This window comes from Parasteatoda tepidariorum, chromosome 1, assembly GCF_982258835.1.
Source record: "Parasteatoda tepidariorum strain Cologne lab strain chromosome 1, Ptep-v5.0, whole genome shotgun sequence".
In the NCBI taxonomy this organism is placed as follows: Eukaryota; Metazoa; Arthropoda; class Arachnida; order Araneae; family Theridiidae; genus Parasteatoda; species Parasteatoda tepidariorum.
This window is the reverse complement of record NC_141755.1, coordinates 64791825-64813384: the sequence shown is the minus strand read 5'-3', so window position 1 is coordinate 64813384 and position 21560 is coordinate 64791825. Positions and strand designations below refer to the sequence as shown.

The 21560-nt window shown below is 29.1% G+C and overlaps 1 protein-coding gene across 1 annotated transcript in view; it reads left to right on the top strand.

The window, feature by feature from the left end:
• The window catches only part of LOC107444584 (beta-1,4-glucuronyltransferase 1), a 34473-nt gene extending 13201 nt beyond the window's left edge, over positions 1–21272 (top strand). The window contains exons 2-3 of the mRNA XM_021146094.4: positions 13093–14233; positions 20933–21272. Of these exons, the coding sequence (XP_021001753.1) occupies positions 13106–14233; positions 20933–21127 (1323 nt within the window). The 5' untranslated portion in view covers positions 13093–13105 and the 3' untranslated portion in view covers positions 21128–21272. The remainder of the gene's footprint in view (positions 1–13092; positions 14234–20932) is intronic.
• Positions 21273–21560: the final 288 nt, after the last annotated feature.

The window sequence follows — 21560 nt, the reverse complement described above, 5'->3', positions numbered from 1 at the left end:
TGTTAATCTGAGTCAACCTACAAATGTTCGATTAAATTTAAAAAGGGAAATAAATTTACTTGCCGTAACTCCACACAAAACAAACTAATAAAAACAAGATATATATATTAAGAAAATTTATAGATACTAGACAAGTGTCTATACTTTTTGTTTGAGGATGGCTTTCAACACCGGCTGCAGTTACATTTTTTGCTGCACTATTGATTCAAAAATATGAAAATAAAATTATAAATGGGAAGAAAAAGAATTATTTTCAATAGATAACAAGATGGAAGCTCTTTAATAATCTGGGAAGATTTTATTTTATTTTATAACCGTCGTTGAACAGCAGACCCAATTTTTTGGGTTTCTGACTAATAATGTTCAACTCCGTAACTTTGTAATTTTTAACCCTAACCAAAAGACAAGGGAACTCTTGGATCAAGTATTTATTAGAAATTTGCCTTCGTGGAGGACTTTTTGAAGAAACTAACCCGCATTTGCGTTACATGTAGAGGGAAACCATGAAAATCTCCTACAGTTTGCCTGACGGCAAGGGGACTCTAACCCGAGATCCGTCTACCACTGAGGATAGTTTATGTCAGCACTGTGATCGGCGCGAGCTGCTTGCGAAATTCGTATCGACCAGACATCGCTGGGATTCGAACCCGGTTCAACTCATTGGAGGGCGAACGCTTCATCCCCTAAGCCACCACGGCTCGCGTGGGAAGATTGCGATATGGGGTAAAGTTTACCTGGTTATTCCCAAAAGACACCGAAGGCTAGAGGCTATAAAAAAATCGTTGAAAGCTTTTTACTGTCACTCGCACTGAGAATTACTGACACCAGTTTAATTTTCCAACAGAACAACGTCTCTATTTACGGTATACTATCTACACCTCAATGATTTTAGGGTAATAAGGTGCTTGACAGGAAATAACTTGTCCTTTCTCTTAATCTCAGTCCTCAATAAAACGTGGAAGGATCTCCTTCAGTGGGCCTGTACTGTTTATACCAATAGTAGAAATTTTGAGTCTTCGCTAAAGTTGACAAACATCAAGACAACCATCATTGATATCTGATATAATATTGATGCTACTGTCCAGTACTAACTGAAAAATTTATGCAAGATCGTATATCCCTAGTTACATATACTAAAGGCAGTAGCATAACTACAACAGAACATTTCCTTAAATATTTGATTTTCGTCGTATTTCTATATAAACGTTTGCATTTATATGTAAGTTTTTTAATCATTCATTTACATTGCCTTGTTTGTCCACATATAATTACGAACTCAACAAGTATGACTTCTAAACAGGTCGGGGAATACGCTATACAGCTATATTTTGATAATACTGTCTGACTGAAACTACAACATAATATGAAGAGTTATCGTTCTGGAAATAAAATTAATCAATTCATAAAATTACCAGAATCTGATTGGCTGAAATGTATATGAAGACGTGGGAGTTCTAGAACAACATGCAAAGGTCTCAAGCAAGCATGTGTGTAGACTTTTTGCAAATTTACTGTAGGGCATTGCAGATTCAATCACCATTCCGATAATAACATCCACTTTACATTATTCCTACATAAAAATATAATGCTTCACATTTAATATGCATTATAGTAATATATTATTATATAAATATAGTAATAACATTATAATATTATCTGTTATTATTTTTTGAAATTTGAATAATATTCTCCTTCCATGTTATTTTAATTGAAGAGGCAAATGGTGTAGCAGAAATATGTCACATTATTAAAAAAAGTTAAGTTACTATTTAAAAAATGTATGCCTTGAGTAATAAAGATATAGCCACGCTTGCTCCAAGAAGTTGATTTCTCACGCTTCATCCACATTGAAGAATGGTGTTAGCATTCTTCATAAGACGAACAGCATCTTTTTAGAAACGTTGTTGCCAGTTTGGAAAAGTAAACATTAGCTGAAAGGGTTGCTATAAAAACCTGTTTAAGCAGCGAAATTACATCATCAAGGAAAATTTTCCGATCTGATATCTCACCATTTTCCTTCACTTATGCCTGTTTTAGCAAGAATATTCAATTTATTACAGATTTCATCACTGTCATTGAGAGGACGACTCAATTTTTATTGAGTTTACGACTACCAATGTTCAACTTCGAACACTTGTAATTTTGAAACCAATCCAGAAAACATGGGAACTCCTGGACCCGGTATTAGGAAAAATTGACTTTTGTGGAGGATTTTTTGATAGAATTAACCCACATTTGCGTTACAAGAAAGGAAAACCACAAAACCCTACCAGGGTTAGCCTAAAGACAAGGTGACTCTAAGATAATAAGCTCTGATGATAAGCCTACCACTGAGGTTCTTTTTCGTTGGCACTGTGGTGCAAGCCGGTTTAACTCGGGTACGGGATTCGTAAAAACCTACTGCCATCACTGGTATTCGAACCCAGGCTCAACTCATTGGGAGAGGAACGCTCTATCCCCTGAGCCACTCTGGCTCATTTATTACAGATTCTAGTAAATTAATAACTAAAGGCAAACTGAAATTATTCCAAACAAATGGTTAAATATTAAATGTACAAATAAACTTGAACCATCGCCAATATCTCGGCTACAGCTAAATCAATGTTACATTTATTTAATGCGTGAGATCAATTACGGCTTCCGTACAGTAAAAAGAAAACATAAATACACTGTTATCGATAGTAATCTATAACCGTTGCGATCATTTGTGGATATCCCTGATGACAAAAAAGTTATTTTCTTGGAAATGCATTAATTCACATTGCCAATGAAGTCTGTCAGTACCATTTTTATTTGAAAGATTACATTTATATTCCCAGTATGCATTGGAATTTAAGCCCAAGTGGGGTTTATATATAGATATTTATAATCAACCTGAGTACTTATCCATTCGTAACGGAGCATGGAAATGATTTACGCCATTAACTTTCCCTTTTCTATAGTTATTTTTATTCGCTGATGAGCATGATTACAGTTACAGTTACGAGGTAGTCGGGGTGTGTCAAGCGAATTCGTGTTTTGTGATCGAAATATTCAACTTGTAAAAAAAAAGTTTGGAGCACGTGCGCCTAATATTTTATTTTTAGATCGAAAACATTGCCCTTTTAGCTCTTCTGAATATTTTTATCAGAAATATTAACATGTCAAATAATGGAATTAAATAATAAATACTCTGCACTATATTATGAGATAGAGAATAAATCTGATTTAAAACCAATCAAAATAAGGTTTCAGACATTTTTATAACATTTTGATATGAATGTGATCTATTCAATCATTTTTCCTGTTACAAGTATTTTATTAAAAGGGAAAGTTTCGCAAATAAACGCTTCTTTTATTTATTTAATATACTGTTATGTCCAGACTGCTTTTTGACAAGTTATTAGATGTAATTCACATACTTGAATTCATGTAGTGGCGTATTTATAAAAATTGAAAAAACATTCAAACTCAACATAAGTATTTCAATAAAAGGCCTTAACTATATTTTAATTATTTCAAGCATTAATATCAAAAAAAAGTTATAAATTCCACAAAAGATTGAACAATTTCAACCAAGAGTAAAATAAGTCAAAGGCATCATCTCTGAGATTATATTAAAATGTAAAGTATTCATTATATTAAAATGTAAAGTAATTTACATTTCTTTTTTAGCAAGATGACATTCATGAACTCTGATGGAAATGTCAACCTTCTGCTCTGTTATATTTTTCAAAACAAAAGTTATCACTTTCCTCTACTTGAGCTTTTTGATCGGGTAACATTATAATAAACTTCATCTCATTAAAATGTTATCTAACTACAGTCCTTTTTTACTGAATGTACAAATTAGCGATCTTATTGTTAGATTTAAATCTTAAACTAATCTTAATTTCCTACAAAAATAGTTCGTGGATTTTTTCATATAAAAGGTAAAGTTGAAAATCCCTGCTAGTGTTTGCTTTCCAACATCAAATTACTTTCGCAGGTTTTTTTTTCTTTAAATTTTAATTTGCAATCCAAGCACTATATTATTTAACTACTATTTACAGTTTCTTCATCATCAATGGCTCGAAAGGCAAGGGTGGGCCTAGGAAGAAAACTCAAGAAGTTTCTTCCAGGCTAACCTTTTTCCTGCTAGCGTTTTCCAGTTTTTAAGACCAAAAGGTCTTTTTCTAGACCATCTATCCATCTCAAATTCGGTCTGCCTCTTTTTCGTGTGCCAACTGGTTTGGCATTGAAAACTCTTTTTGTGGTACGGTTTTCATCCATTCTGATAACGTGCCCTGCCCATTTTATTCTTTGTCTTTTAATGAAGTTATAATAGTGTCAGGTTCATTATATGAGTGAATTAGCGATCTTATATTAGATTTGAATTTTAATCATAATTTCTTACACAAATAGCCCATGGAATTTTTCATATAAAAGGTAAAGTTTAAAATCCAGGCTAGCGTTCGTTTTTAAGGCATCAAATTGCTTTCACAGGAATTTTATTTTAAATTTTACTTTGCTACCCAAGCACTACATTATTTAGCTACTGTATATACTTTAATACTATATTATTCAACTCCTATGTCCCCTACGTAGACCCTATTGCCCCCCAATGAGTGTTGTTTACTGACGTTAATTACGTTGGGACTTTCTAGCAGATGTCTATAAGCCCTCTTACTATAAAGAAATTTTTTTTAAATATCGAGTAGACTTTAAAAATAATTATTTCAATAATAATTTTCGAATTTCTAGCAAATTATTTTGATTTTTTTTATTTATCATGAATATAATGTGACAATAATGCAGAATGTTTTTAAATAATTTGGCTAAAAGTCATTTTACGTTCTTCTGATAAGTTTTAAGCCGATTACTCTTATTTAAGTAAGGGTAATTTCAGTAAAAATTTCTAAATAAAAGTTGAAATATAAAAACATTGATCTGGGGGACACTTCAATTAATTTACGATTTGAATAAATGCGTACCATATGAAAAATAATTAATGCAAAAAAAGGCTATTTCTAATCGTTTTTATAAGTGTTTGCTTAAAAAAATTTAAAGAGGCCTTGGAAAAGGTTTGTCTCGAAAAGTGGCTGATGAGATAAAATTGTTTAGAGAACATTTAAAACTACTGCGTTGTTCATATAAAACTAAAACTAATTAATTAAATTTAAGTAATTAATGATTATTTGAAAAAACTGTATTAAAATCAAGTGTCATTCACTACAAGTTTAAATAAATGTATTTAAACTTGAGCTAATGAATAAAAAGTATTTTATAAATGATTGAAAATTTGAACTAGACATATAAATTTATAAAGGGAGATTGTGAACTAATATAATTAAAAAGAACTCTTTAACTTGATAACATTTACTTTTTCTCGTTTTTATCTGCTTTGTTTTTCAACGGATCTTTCAGAAATTTATTGAAAAGCACATCGCATTATAATTTTTGGATTATTTCTGTAAAAGAGCATAAAAGTGCATCCATCACTCTTTTATTGAAAACCATTTTATAGAAATTTCGTAGTTTTTCCAAAATACTTAAATAACTTCCGAGTGTTCATAACATTATGATATAGTACTGCTATTATTTTTAGATTTTGATTGTTTGAAGCAAATAAGAAACCTATGTAGGTGTCAAAACATATTAACAATGCACCCATTAATTAACCCGACAAAAGTGTGCAATTAATCGTGCTATGAAATTAGCTTGTTATTAATATTTTTATTTTTGTATTTGGTTAAAAAATATAAGAAAATCAAATACATTAAAAAATTATGAAGAAATGCAAATTATCATTATATGGATAAATAAAAAGAGAATTGAAGTAAAAATATAGGAGGCTTCGCCCCCTGCTCGCTGGCGCTCACCAACCCCCGGAACTGCTTTCACAGTTCATTTCGGATTGCTTCGCATCCAATGCTCGCTTTGCTCGCTCATTGGATACGTTCTTAACGTCTAGGTTTTGCATACTTCTTTGAATACTGAAGTTCCGAAAACTTTTCACTGTAGAAAATTATACACCTGTACATTTCAATATTAATTTGGAATTGCAAACTGTTCACATATTTTTCTTAATCACACTATTCTAAATTTCAGTTGTTGAGAAAAGTAACTGTTGTAAGTTTTGTTTTTAAGTCTTTCCCACCAGAGGGCTAAAGCCATGTGTTGTAAAACAATATGAAATAGTAGTCTGCTACTGAACGCCGGATGTAAAGCATCGGCTTTGATGAAGATAATTTTGTATTTTTAATCCTCTGAAGGGCGCCACCTTAATAATATGGAATTTGTAAAATAAATGTATATATTTTTGATTGTTGATGAAGCCCATCATTTTGTGTTTTCATCAGTGTTCAAAAGCAGAACAACTATAAGTTTTTTATTTTATCACAAAAAAATAAAATGTATAAAAAACAAAGAAAAGAGTAAGAAAATGAGTATAGTCATAGAAAAAGTTAAAATTATAATATGGTATTTGTCAGTTAAAATAAAACCTTTTGTTTAAGTCATTGCTAACAATTCAAATCTCTCCGAGGCAATTCTAAAGTATAAATTAAGGTAATATTGTTAAGTTGAAACACAATATTTTTAGTTTTGATGTCAACAATGCAATTCAATTTTTCACAAAAACGATCCATTGTTAAGTTCAATGTCAACAATTCAAATTTTTCTGAGGCCACTCTTAACTTCTAAATATTATTTTTTATGTACACTTTTCTAAATGTCAGTATTCAACCACAAAACAACTTAAAGTCCTCAAATTTAGCATGAAGTTGTAAAATGTAATGAAAGAGGGTCATAGCAATAATGAAAGTAGAAGTAAAGTTAGTACTGTAAAATTAAAACAATATTTTTAATCAATGAGCCAAGTTCTTCAATAAGCAGTTGTGGAAGTAGGTTGTTTATTTAAAACTTTTTATAGAATTTCTTTAAGAACACAATTGTTAATTTGCGCATTTGACGATACAACACTTTTAGAATTGAAGGATTTGTTACGTCAAGCTCTCAGGCATCATAATTTTGATCTAGTCGCTCTTCTATGTCATTTTGATTTATGTTGCTAAGTTAACTTTCAAAAATTCTATGGCTGGCAACAGCATTTTTATTTTTTAAGTTGTTTATTTTTATTTCTTTTAGAATTCGATATTTTTTTAGCGAAATGTTTTTTAATCTAACAGAATTCTTTGCCGACTGTTTTCTCTATGAATGAAGAAAATAAAGTAAATATTTAACTGTTGTGAAAAGAATCTTATTTAGTTGTACAAAGTACTTCAGCCAAAATTTGGGAGCCACGTAAGAGAATTATATATATTAGATCAGAAACACATCATTAAAAGGCAGAATGCTTTGGTGTTTTCAAAACAAAGCAAACGTTGCCACCGGCGGAAAAGAAATACAGCCGAAATTTGGGAGCCACGTAAGAGAATTATATATAATAGATATACATGTTTTTGCATAAATATTAATATTTTTTAACCCTTATAATGTTAACGTAATCATCTCTTCACTTTTAAACACCATGTCACATGTCATAAAAATCACTAATTCCAAATCCCAATCATTCCAAATTTACGTCACAGAATTCTCCGGACCTTCAGAAAATCAAACTGAAACCAAAAGTTTGTCCAACTAATCGAATTTGGTGAAAGCGTGCTTACATAGTCACTCTCTCTCTCTCTCTCTCTCTCATAATATGCGATAGCAATTATTAGAAAAACATTGGAGAAATGATAGATGATTCTTAAGTCCGTTCATTGTCCAGAAGTCTGTGATGCGTGTGGGTCAATGGAGTGTGCCAATTCAGCCAAGAATAAACTCGTCAAAGGAGTACACTTAATAATCACACATTTCAATGAGCTTCTTATTAATATTTTTAAAATTGATATTTATTAATACAAAACAAGTTGAAAGCAACAAAAAATCTAAATATATTGAAAAATTATAAACAAATACAAATTAATTTTATATCAATAAATAAAAAGATAATCAAAAGGAGAAATAAATATGCGTATTTTATGAGGGTTTTTTTTAAAACAATTATAGCATAAAGTGGAAGTAATAATCTCCTCAATTTAAAACATTATGCCACGTGCCACAAAAATCACTAATTCATAGAATCATTCCAAATTCACGTCACAGAATCCTTTGGACCATCAAAAAATCCAACTGAAACCAAAAGTTTGTCCAACTGATCGAATTTGGTGAAGGCGTGCATACATAGTCACTCTCTCTCTCTCTTAATATGTGAGAGCAATTAAAAAATCATTGGAGAAATGATAGACGATTCTTAAGTCCGTTCATTGTCCAGAAGTCTGTGATGCGTGTGAGCGTATGGAGCTTGCACGCTCAGTTGAACATGAAGCGGTGAGATCGCGTGAGAAACTGTTGGCAGCTCTTCTATGATATATGAAGAGCACAACATATATAGAGCTCCATATAGCGCTTTATAACATGACTCTTGATTAGAGGATAGGATAATAGGATAGTGTTACAGTTAGACATGTTTATAATCTTCAATGAAAAAAATTATTGATTTTGTATGATTCAGCGCAATGTATAATGTGACTGATGAAATGAAAAGAAGAGCTGGTTAAAACTTTGTATCAAAAGACAATGATATAAATTTTCTTTAGTTTCAACCGGGGATGAATTCTCGTCAAGTCACACACTGTTCTTTTATCAGTTTTAGTCCATTTTTCAATTTCTACTATTAGTCCACACTCTCCTTTTATATATATATTTGTTCAAATTTTTTTTTATCTTTAATAAAATACTTTTTATTCATCCACTCAAGTTCAAATATATTTTTATGAACTTGTGGTGGATGACTCTTGATGTTAATATAGTTTCTTCAAATATTAATTCATTAATTAAATTTAATTAATTATATTTAGTTTTGTATGGGAGAAAAAAATTGCTCTTATGTAAGATATTTAGCAGGATATAAATTTAAGAATAAATACCGACATTTTTTAGTCTAACACCCATACATAGAAAGAAAAATTGCTAGGAAATTCGCTTTCTATTTTGCCACTTAATATTGTGATTCCGTCATATGTATATGGGTCATTCTCACGAAAACTGTCATTTTTCAGTTCATAAAATCCCAAAAAAGTAAAGTGAATAAAAAGCTCTGAAACTATCTATATTAATAGAAATATGTAATGGCATTATAAAGAAAGTATAGATCCTATAAATTATACTTAATATTTAAATTAATTAATTTTTTAAATAATTAATTTATAATAATTAATTAATTAATTTAATAAATAAACTAATTAGTTTAATAAATCAATTTATTAATTTATTTTTCAAATTAATTAATAAGTAAATTAATTATTTTCACTATTTAAAAAGTGAGGGACTGACACTAATAGTGAGGGAATGATATTTTATTTTAATACATGTTTTTATCTAAGTTACATCTACCTAAAGTTTGAAAATGATAACATACTAAGTATATCTAATATTTATTATAATTTAGTCTTATATATTTAATAGTTTTTACAGGTTTGGGAAAAAAAATTGGCTTTCATGATTGAATGAAAAAAAATTTAATAATAAACTCATCTTGAATCATTCCCTCACTTCAGCGTCATTCCCTCACTTTATACACTAGTGAGGGAATGACGAATTCAATAAAATTTGAAAATAACAGTTAGGCCTAATTAATTTCTGAAGTCAATCACATACAATTATATTCATACAAGAAAGCAACATATAATTACCCACTTTCTCGATGAAATTGTATTTTATTTTACTCTAAAAAATGACATGACGGAATGACAAATGTAAAAAATTTTACCTGGTTTGATTCATTCAAATTTATTCCACAGCAAAGCTTCTTCAAGTTGAAGATGGAAACATACTGCAATTTTGTTCTATGATGTCAGTTGTTAACTTCTGAAGTTTTTATTAAAATATTTTTATTCTAAGAAGATTGCAGGTGATAAGAACATTGTTGTGAGGGAATGACGCGAAACACTGGGGACAAAGTTTAAAATAGTGCTGTGTTAATATTTTTATCAGAAATTAAATTTAAAATTGATTTTCTGAATTTTATATTTCAGTATTCTGAAAAAAAAAAGAGTTTGTAAAAAAAAAAAAAATTTTATTTCAGAAACAATTTTTTTCTTTTTTTAAATCAGCAGTGGGGACAAGTGAGGGAATGACATATTGGTATATTTTAATTACCTAAAATAAAAAAAAAATAAAAATTGATAATTTTATTTTTATTCTTTTGTTAGCTTACATTCTGAAGGACACTTTCCCTGAATTTTTTTTTTCGTAAGCTGTAAAACAAACATAAAATATACTGGGGACATGAGAATGACTGTTTTTGCGAGAATGACCCATATACAGATGTAAGGCGATTGGGTAGAGATCGTCTCTTCTAAGACGGCAATCAAAATTGGATGCTGGAATGTAAGAACATTATATGAAACTGGAAAACTTTTCCAAGTTGAATCTGTATTTGAAAGATATAAAATTGAAATTCTTGGCATCAGTGAAAATAGGTGGAATGCAAGCGGAGAGATCCGACTTAAAAGTGGAAAGTCTATTATTTTCTCTAATAATGTAAAAGAATATGACATCCACAGTAAGGCAGTGGCAGTCTTGCTCTCCAAAACAGTTAAAAAGTCTTTGATGGAATAGGATCCAGTATTAAAAAATGTCATGTTCAATGTCGAAAATATTGAAACAAAACAAAAATGCTCAATTAATATTTATTGTTTTTAAAAGTAAATATCTTTGAGATAAAGAGAGTTAGAACGAACATTAGCTTTCAAATCTATAACAAACTTTAGGAAATTGCTTACAAAATATTTTTTTATTTCTATTTTTACTTATTTATTTATTTCACAATAGCTTGGTGATTTTTTTTCCCTATTAAATATTTTTCATCACCAAGGGAGTACCAATGAATACTAATCATATCACTTTTTAAAAAAATAACATTAAGTGCACTAATAAAAAGTAACGCTTTTAAAAAGTGATGTTAAATAAATTTTAAAGACTAACTTAAGTGGTGTAAAGCTAGTTAAGTGTCTCAACGATTGAATAAAAAGAAATATAAATTCATGTTCATTTTCTTTACAAGATACTAAATTGATATTTTGAGAGACACCGGCTTAGAATAGCAACGCTACTTTGAATGAATCATTAATTGCTCATGAAGTTGACTTCATGTTTATGCTTAGGCTAACCTTATGAATAAACATTTCAAAATAAGTGCCACCACAGGGGCTTCACAATTAAAGAGTTGACATTACTGAGTTTTCAATATAAATTTGTTATGGTTTCTTTTGTTTCCCTTCATTTACAAAAATTCACTATCAACAAGTGCTACAAAAAATTAGGGCATTAAAATAAAAGAGAAAAACTCTTAAAACCAAAATGACTGTTAGAATTCCCAAATATTTCCATGCAGGTGATTAACATTTGTTCGCTGTAGCGGTAAATCAGAAGTTAGTATCAGCATAATGTTATTTGTAAGCCAAATTGGATTTCATGAAAATTTTTCATTACAAGAAAAAGAAAAAATCATACATCATATTTTTTCTTGCAAAGGTCAGAATTCTTTGCTAACATATTTTCATGCTTACATTTGTTATTCTAAATAATCGTCTTCAAACTACTTAGCAATAGTTTTAAGGAATTAAATTTAGTAAATTAGTTGATTTTTGACTCATGGTTATATAATTATTGCGAAATCTAATAATATCTCTAAGATTATAGGAAATTTTTTCTCAAACGTTGCAATCTACTTGAACAAATTTCGAGATGTTGATTTTATTAAGGCATTATTTATGCATCCTCTAGCTATTTCTCGCAGTATAAAACTGTTGGAAATTTCAAGGAAAAAATGGTTAAAGAACAATTTATTATATTGTTATTTTACCATATTCAAACAAAACAGTCAAATAACAATGAAAGGATGGTATTTAAACTGTTAACTATGAGAAAAACCGTTTTGTTAGCGCATGTATATTGTAAATTAAGAATGGCAACAGCGGTCATGCTTAGTCCGAATAAAAGCGCAAATATATTGTAAATTAAAAATGGCAACAGCGGTTATGTTTAGTTTGTTTTGAGATTTAAAAATTTTTAGAACGTCAATATGAAATGTACGTGAATGTAATAAGTTACGAGAGCATTATATTGTCCATAAATGTTTGTTTTTATAAAGAATTTAGTATTGTTAAATAAAAAAAATGTAAATGCATAAGATGCCAACAGTTTATTAAGTACTTAACCTTGTGAGGATTTAATTTTTGACTGCGTCAACCTTCATCTATCAAAAGGTACCTCAAGATAGAATCGAGTTAACATGTCTTATATACTAGCGATTTGGTATTTAATATTTGTAGTGGTAGTTAGTTATGCCACAACCTCATACATTTAAACAACCAGAATTGTATCGCACCAACTAGGCACACCTAATGAAGACACTTAGTTCCTTGCTACTATTTACAAATTATAGCCTAGAAGGATAATCTCTCAATCTCATGACTGAGAGAATATGAGCTCGAGTTCCTGCGTTGTCAAAACAATATTTCCTTCATTCCCTTCAACGCATGACGAGTTTCCAGTGTCCTGCACTCTCCATATTGTACCCTGTATTATTAGATACGATATTAACAGTCCAGGTTGGCGCATAGACGGCTGCACCATAGAGCTGCATAACACATAAAAGTCTAGTATTTTCCATGTTTTACGATAGGTGAAGCAAATTATTTAAATGATACTCGGCTGTTCATTTGATAAAACACAACTAAACCAAAATGTAATTCAAATGCCTATTACAAAACGAAAAGCCTAGCTCCGGTGAAGAGTTAAATTTCTTTTTTTACTGTTTTAAAACCATGCTATTTGTAAATGATTAAAAAACCGTATAGTTTTATATTCATGGTTTTTTAATCATACTAGTTGTAAACGATTTTGAAACCGCAAAAGTAAAAAAAAAATTTTACCGTTAATTTTACGGGTAATTAGATGTACAGATTGCTGCCAGTTGTTCAAAATGAAAATTCTAACGATGCATGATGTCTTTTGATGCATAAATGTAGTTAAAATAACTATATATTTTCTTAACTTTTTTTTTCTTTTTGTATGTTCTAGGTGTCATCACATTATGCGGCAGCGTTGCCGCCTATCATGTAGTCGATCATCGATCTACGTTTATGTGACAGCTATAGCTCTCTTCACACTTTGCAACATCCTTGCTATGATATTTATATCCAGGACATCAAAAAAAGATAGTCTGATTTCAAATCTCATAATAAATGGTGAAGTAGCAGCACCTTCATACAAAGATGGTGTTTTACTTATTGGAAACCTTTTATCAAGTTTTCCTTTCAACTTCAACCAATCGTTTTCCAGAACGGACAGCAAACGTACTTACATAATCTATGATTCTGTCGTTACAGGCAATGCGTATGCCGGCTACAGTGAAACCGCATACGTAACACTGGCAACTCAAAGCTCTGTGGATAGACTGAATTTGTTAATGGAAATTGCCGATACATGGAAGGCTCCAATGTCCATAGCTGTGTTTGTTCCTGGAATAGACTTTTACATTGCAAAAGTTTATATTGCTTATTTAAGACTCTGCTCACAAGTAATCCGTACAAATGCAACCTTCCACTTTTTGTACCACCGCGATATGGCTCCGGCCGAAAGTTACATATCTGGTCATGAATATGACCACCATTCTCTACCGACTTGTACTAGGAGCAGTGAAGCTTTACCTTTGTTGCTTCGATACAGAACTGGGAGTTTTAAACGGTGGTGGCAACAAGCTCTTCATCCACAAAATCACCTGAGGAACGTGGCGCGCAGAGGCGTGAGAACTCCGTTTCATTTCCTAACTGATATTGACATTATGCCAGTAGCGCATCTATCTGAACAGTTAGATGTCTTCCTTGAACAATCATTAAATGCCAAACCATGCCCAAAGTGTGTGTACGTTGTCCCGACGTACGAAATGCCTGAACGGTTGCCAGTGCCTCAAAACAAAGCTGAGCTTTTGGACAGAATTAGTAAAAAGCAGAGTAGGCCTTTCCATGCAAAAGTTTTTATTCATAACCAGTATGCTACCAACCATACGCTCTGGGAAAGATTACCCAGTACAAACCGTTTAAGAGCTGCGTATAAAATAAGCAACTATGAATTTTTTTACGAACCTTTTTATGTTGCTCGAGCAAATGTGCCCCTTCACGATGAAAGATTCATAGGGTATGGTTTCACAAGAAATACTCAGGTAAGCTTAATTTTTTCAGTACTATCTCAACAAACACCATTTTTCATTGTCATTAATAATAATCAGCTATTCGTATTTTTTGCTAATATTTCTAATAATTAAGTCATTTGAATCCACCAAAGAATTCCAAAATCGTATAAATAATATTACAATAAATTATCTGCATTATTTCAGAAAAGTGTAATCCAGTTATTCCTTTTAAATTCGAAAAAAATTTATATCGGTACAGTACCTATAATACCTATTGGTCCAATGAGTCTTTCAAATACCAGCACTTGCAAATTACTAAATGTTCAATAACTTTTGTATTAACTAATTGTACAAGTAGAAAATTCCACTTACCAAATTCTGTGCTTTCTTCTCATTCATCATTGTTTCCTTTTTTTCATGAAAAGATACCCAGATTTAAAAAAGAATCAACAATATTTCAAAAAAATGCATTTAAACTTAGGAATACTGAACGTGTGACAAAATAAGCAGTAATTAATGAATAAGAAATAGTTTTGCTCGTTAACGACATGTAACAATAACCACATAGCAATTCAAATTCAAAACAGTTTTTATTTCTTTTTGAGCCTTTTATACAGATAAAAATTTCTGTAGAAAGCAACATTTTATTTTTTACTCTCTTATTTTTTCATTGTATTTATAAATTTTTTTTAATTACTTTTGACATCATTACAAGAGCGATATTATAAAATGAAGATTGAGAGAGTGATAATTTTTTTCTACGACAATTGATTAATAATTATTATGCAAAGTAAAAAACGAAATTACAAGAGTTCGTGATAAAAAGCACTTAAAATTGCATTAATTTTTTGACAAATTAGAGTTTCAAAAAAAATCTTAGAAATCGCTAAGTTTATAAAGGAAAATGGTGCTTTCAGCACACGAAACTTCAACTTTGTAGTTGCATTTCTACGGACTGTAAAATGTTTCACAAGGAATTTTTTACTTCAGTTAATAAATCATAAATTATTTATCAAAACTTTTTTTTTATTCCATCATTTTTCTTGCATGTCTTTCTACCGACTTACGAAATTCAAAGTTAATAATATAGCTTATATGCGTAACATAAAAAGCCTCAACTAATCTTATTACCTTTTTCCTTTTCTGTAAATCTTTTTCTTAATTTTATTATTCTAAACAAAACACTCTTTATCCCACTTTAATATTCACATCCTTTGTTTTAATCTGTCTAAGTGATGCAATGATTAACAAAATAGAAACGAAAATATTAGAATTGCCTAATACCCGATTGTGAGTGATAAAACTATTTTGTTTTATTATTTTGGTTTACCAATTAAAATGCCGACACAAAAAGTACTTTAAAAAATATCAGAGCTATACTTTTTGAAAAACTAAATATCCAAAAAAAAAGAAAAAACTTTGTGAATGTAAAACAAAGAAAAGGTAATTTGCAACTTAACCAAACTTGCACTTCAGATTAAAAAATTTAAAAAATAGCTAGGTCAGTTGAATTTTTAATTTTCAAAACTGGTTAACCTTATACCATATTAAGTTTGAAAGCTTGCATTGGATTTTAATTAGTGATTGATTGTGTTAAACAGGTTGTATTGCAAAATTGCAGAAAACTGATCACTTCTTTTTATTATAAAAGCAACTTGTTTTCACATATTTCTCCAGAAATCCCAGTTAAAATTTGCAATAAAAATATCGATACTGAAAGTGAAGTTAAAAATAAAAATAAAGAATATATAAACAAAAGAAAGAAGAAAATAACGAATGTTAAATCAAATAACAATAAACAAAATAATGAAAACATTCAAGAAAATGTTAAATTAAATAAAGTTTTGGACATAAAAAGAAGTAAAAACAAAAATTTTAAAAATGTAAACAAAGCAAAATTTTTATAACGACCACAGTGCTGACGTAAAATATCCTCAGTAGTAGTCGGATCATGGGCTAGAATTCCCTTCTCGTCGGGTTAACCATGAGGAGGTTTCCGTTGTTTACCTCACCTTATAACGCAAATGCGCATTATTTCCAACAAAAAGTCCTCCACGAAGGCTTTAACTTGTCGCAATGCTTGATCCAGGAGATCCCTTATCTTTTGGGTTTGATTCAAAATTACAATGCTACACTGATAGTCATAAACTCAGAATTGGTTTGGCTGTTTAACGCCAGTTATAAAATTGTATAAAATAATTTAACTACACGCGTTTTTTAAACAGACCACTAAAACATAAAAAAATTAATTAAAAATGCAATTTTAAAAAAATATATATTATAAATATTTATAATTATAATATATAATTATAATATATAATTATATATAATTATAATATATAATATATAATATATACTTATAATATAATATATAATTATAATATAATATTTAATTATAATATATAAAATATATTATAATTATATATTATAAATATTTTACTATAAATTTTGATATCTCTTAACTCTATAAGGGTCCTTTGACCTATAGTTTTAAATCCGTTCAATGTGTTGTGTTAGTGTTCATTTTTATATAGAGATCCTTTGACCCTGTTGGACAGGGTCCTGTGGAGTAATTTTTTTTTAGCTGGCAATACGCACAATTAGTGAATATGTCAAACTGTTTTATGTTTTAATTGTTTCCATATACAATCTTACTCGCCTGACATATTCATGGGCTGTTGCCATGTATTTTATGAATTTTATGCATGTTAGGTAATTTATGTATTGTAATGATTTTGAAATTTTAATAAGCATTTACCCGTATGCCCTAAATTAGGACAGGTCGGTGTAAAATCTTCATATTATAAATATTTAAGTAGTAAACAATTTTACAATGTAAGCCATTTTTGACATAATAAACTGTAAAAATCCCAGAATCACGTGGAAAATATAGTTAAATAAGGGGTTCATATATTCTCAGAGACTTTCATTTCAATTGAATTAACATCACATCAGTTTTCCTGGAACGTAGGCATGACGAAATACAATAAAAGTTCATATTAGAATCATAAATATGAACTATTTAAAGCCATTTCTTGTGAAAGCGTCTCATCCAAATGCAGCTCTCTATTTTGTAACAATTGATGATCAGCAATAAAACATGAAATGTCCTCTCGTAAAAGTGTTGAGTAAAAAATCTTGTATGTCCCAGTGGAACTCGCAGGAAATAAAACATTTTATATGTCATGGAATAACAAGTAATTGCTTCTATTTGTAAAAAAAGGAAGGTCGAAGCCGATTTGTATCCCTGCAGTAGAACAAAAATCGATGCACTATTCCCATAGGAGACGTATCACGTGATAGTCACCATAAATAACAATGCTTTTTGCCTTAAAAAAATCCATAGCGTAATATAATTCAATTTCGAAAATGTATATTATTATTTCAAATAATAACATAATATTTCTTGTTTTTATGTATGAATGCGTTTTTTATTTTTATGTGTGAATATATTACAAAAATAAATTTGGCACTAAATATTTTTAAACCCTTTTAAGAAAAAAATAACATGTAAAAGTATTTACAACTAAAATTTTACTTTTCGTTTATATCTTTTTATTCTATTAATAATACAACATATTACTTCGTGTATTCAATTATATGGTTTAATTTAATTTAATATCGAAATTTTTTATTTATCAATAAAAACCATAAAAAGAAGGAAAATCCATACACTATTTCCATAGAAGACATACCACATAGCATTTACCATAAACTACATTGCTTCGGTCTTAGAAAAAATGCATGACTTTGAAAAATTTATTACATTTAATTACAATAATGTCATAGTTTTTTTTTATTATACTTATAAATGTCTACATTGCAAAAACGTAATTTAGTATGTATATTTTTAAAACCCTTTAAAGAAAACAGAACATGTAAAAGTATTGACAATCTAAATTTTATTTTTCATGTTTTCCTTTTTTTTAAAATAATACAACACTTTATTCAGTGTACTCAATTATAATTTATAATGTTTATCTGCATTCTCAAAAGAATAAATGGAAAAATCGAATACTGTCGATTTATTGATAAAGCGATAAAAAGATAAATACACTAACGTGATATCTTTACTCGGATTTTCATTAAAAATACCATTACTTTAGAGCAAAATCTAGGTTAAAATCGACTTTTTATATTGATTAAATGTACTTTGATTCTTTTGGTTGGTTTAAAGAAGAATAGAAAATTGTAATTAGTTGCAGTGTTTTGAAAACTTATGCGCTCTTGTGTGAACTATCAGAAGCATATACTTAACAATCGTAACTAAAATCAGAACTATATATTCAACATACAACAATGATATATATAACCTTAGAGTTATCGTGTAGAATATTATCATGTGTATTTAGTATACACTTCTGTTGTTGTTATACTGTTGATTTATGAAATATTTAATTTCAGTTAAAATAAAATAATATCTGTCTAATTTATGCTATTTTAACTGCAAAACTTTACCATTATTCTGCAATTTTAAGGAAAAATATCAAACAGTTTTACATACAATAATAATAATAATAAAGATAAAATTCTTAAGATTGGAAACAAAACTTTATGAATATCTTCCAAGCTAAAAGCCTTAACAAATAAGAAATTAAGCAATAGTTTATGAATGTACTGATTTATTTTTAAATGATCTTTATCAATGTTTGAAATTGTAAAATATAAAATAGATTTTTTTTAATAAATTGCAAGTAGTTAAACGTGTTATACACATATTGAGAAATCACGGATAAAATTTTCAGAAATAATGTTATTTTTATTCATGGCAAATAACCATTAAACCAAAATAAATGAAAATAAGGTTTGGTCCCTTTTTTTAAATACTAACAGTGATTCTACAGTTATTTATGTTCTCAACACCGCAATCACTTCATTACATTTTTTCAAACAATCAGATTAAAATTTAAATTCGTTTACTACAGAAGGAATGATTAAATTAAAGTAAAATCATTTATTTTATTGTAAATATGTAATATTAAACTAATTATTAATACTCTCTTAAATATTGACCTTCCTAACAAAAAAGAGAAAACTTTTAAGATTGATCTATTATAATTTAAAGGGTGAAGTAAAACTATTTGAACTTAAAAGCATGAGTGAAAAATTAAATATTTTTTTAAAAAATATAATTATAATTTCTTAAAGTGAATTACTCTTATTTGAAATTAGAAGCATGGATAAAAATTGAACTGTTTTTCACTGAATACTTAGACTATAATATCTCAAAGTGAACTCTTATTTTAGCTTAAACAGATTCAGTAGAACAGATCCAATAATTTTCATTCAAATACTGTTCAATACTGCTTACAAATTTTTAGTTAATCTAAATTTTTACTTGTTATTTATTTTCAAATTTTAAAAAAAATAACTAGTTCTGATAATAAATTTATAAAAAAAATTCTTTTTAGATAAAATCGACAGAAAAAAAAACTTTTTTAAACAATGCATTAGTAAACTTATACATAAGTTATCAATGATTTATTTAATTCAAAGTTATTGCTATTAGCTAAATCATTGCTATATCTGTCAAAAACTATTCATTCGACAAATTTAATAGTCTTTAACTCAGGCGAGAGCACTTTAATTATTTCCTCAACAATGCATTAGAATTTTTGACCTTTCATTGCCAAAATATATATATATTTACGAATAACTATCGTGATTTATTGTCGCTGAATATAATTTGTAATAAATTTCTACAATAAATGGTTGATTAATTCTTAATCTATGTCATTTTACCAGAACTATCGTATACTTCACATAATGTAATAAATAATTATTATTGAAAAGATTATTAATATTGATGCTCGTATGATTCACGTATGGCAAATCTTCAAACTAGGCGCCTGTTTTTTGGGCGTTTAAAATGTGTCGACTCTTATTTCCAATTTGTATATTTTTGAACTGAATGAAGTTTATATCAAAGTAAAAATAATTTGTATTAAATTAACGCGTTTATCAGTTGTTTTTCAAAAATTAGTTCCATTAAAAAACAACCTCGAACTAAAATGCTGCTCCAAGTTGTAACATTTCTTACTAGTACATATCTTTTATATACAAAATAATTACAACTTTTAAGTTAATCCGTCTTACACTTGATAATGATTGCAATAGTGAACCACATGACCGAGCAAAATATACTTCTTCACTTAACGCGCTTACGCGATACGAATTGTTTAAGTTTATGTGAATTACTCCACAGTAACTATTTCATTCATATTTTATACATCATGTTCCTTCATCAAAGCCATAAATATATATTCCGAGAATACTTAATAAAAATGTAGTAAAAATTAGACATGCGAACGAAGTTAATATTTAAAAAAGAAATAAATAACAACCAATATAGGAAAATCAGTTATGAGGAAAGGCACAGAACTAAGACACCAAAACCTGCTTGATTGCTGGAGAAAACAGAGAGGAGCCAAAAGGTAATTATCAAAAACACCTCCAACATATACCCGGCAATCAAATAGGATTTAATATGTTGAATACCCCTTTTCTCTATAAAAACTCATCAGATTTCGATACAGTTTTTTTTTCTCGTTTAAATACAAAATTTCAAACTCCCAATGAGCATACTTTTCTAAGATTGAAGGTAAAAGTTTATCATTGCGGTATACGATGTATATAAAACTATATACATCATATACCGCAATATATAAAATGCAATTTAATTTCAAGATGTCTTTGTTAAATAATGCTGATAATCATATATCTTTTCAGGTATTTGAAATGCATCTCGCCGGATTTGAATTGTGGGTACTGAATCCAGCATTCGCAGTGCATAAAGGAGTACAGAATAAACGGGGAAGAGGTGCCTGGAGAGAAAGACAGAATATTATAAATCGAAAGCAATTTGTTCGTTTCAAACACGAAATGTCCATCAAATACCGGCCACAATCTAAACTTATAACATGAGTTCTCTGCCAAAACATTATGTGTGATAAGATGTAATAATTTTTATACGAAAGGAACTACTGAGTCGCGGATTAAAAATGATGGTAATTTTTATGTGAATAAAAAGAAGCATTTAAGACTTTTATCTAATAAAACTTTTCTTTTATTTGTTTGTCTGAATGAGTTGTTTAAAGCAAAATGGTGCTCCAATTGACACCTTATTAACAGTGTGCGTAGCCAAATCTTTCAACAAAAAATAAGCACATTTTAAGTTCTTTTTAAGCACTCAAGATATTTTTAAGCACTATATACATTAACAAAATGCAAAATAATTTTCAAAGAATTTACACGATCATGATAAAATAACTAGTTTCTCAAAAAGAAGGCTTTTCTTGATTATATTAGCCACCATAAAAAGATCGAGAGATTTTTCGGTTCGATTTCAGAGGGAAGA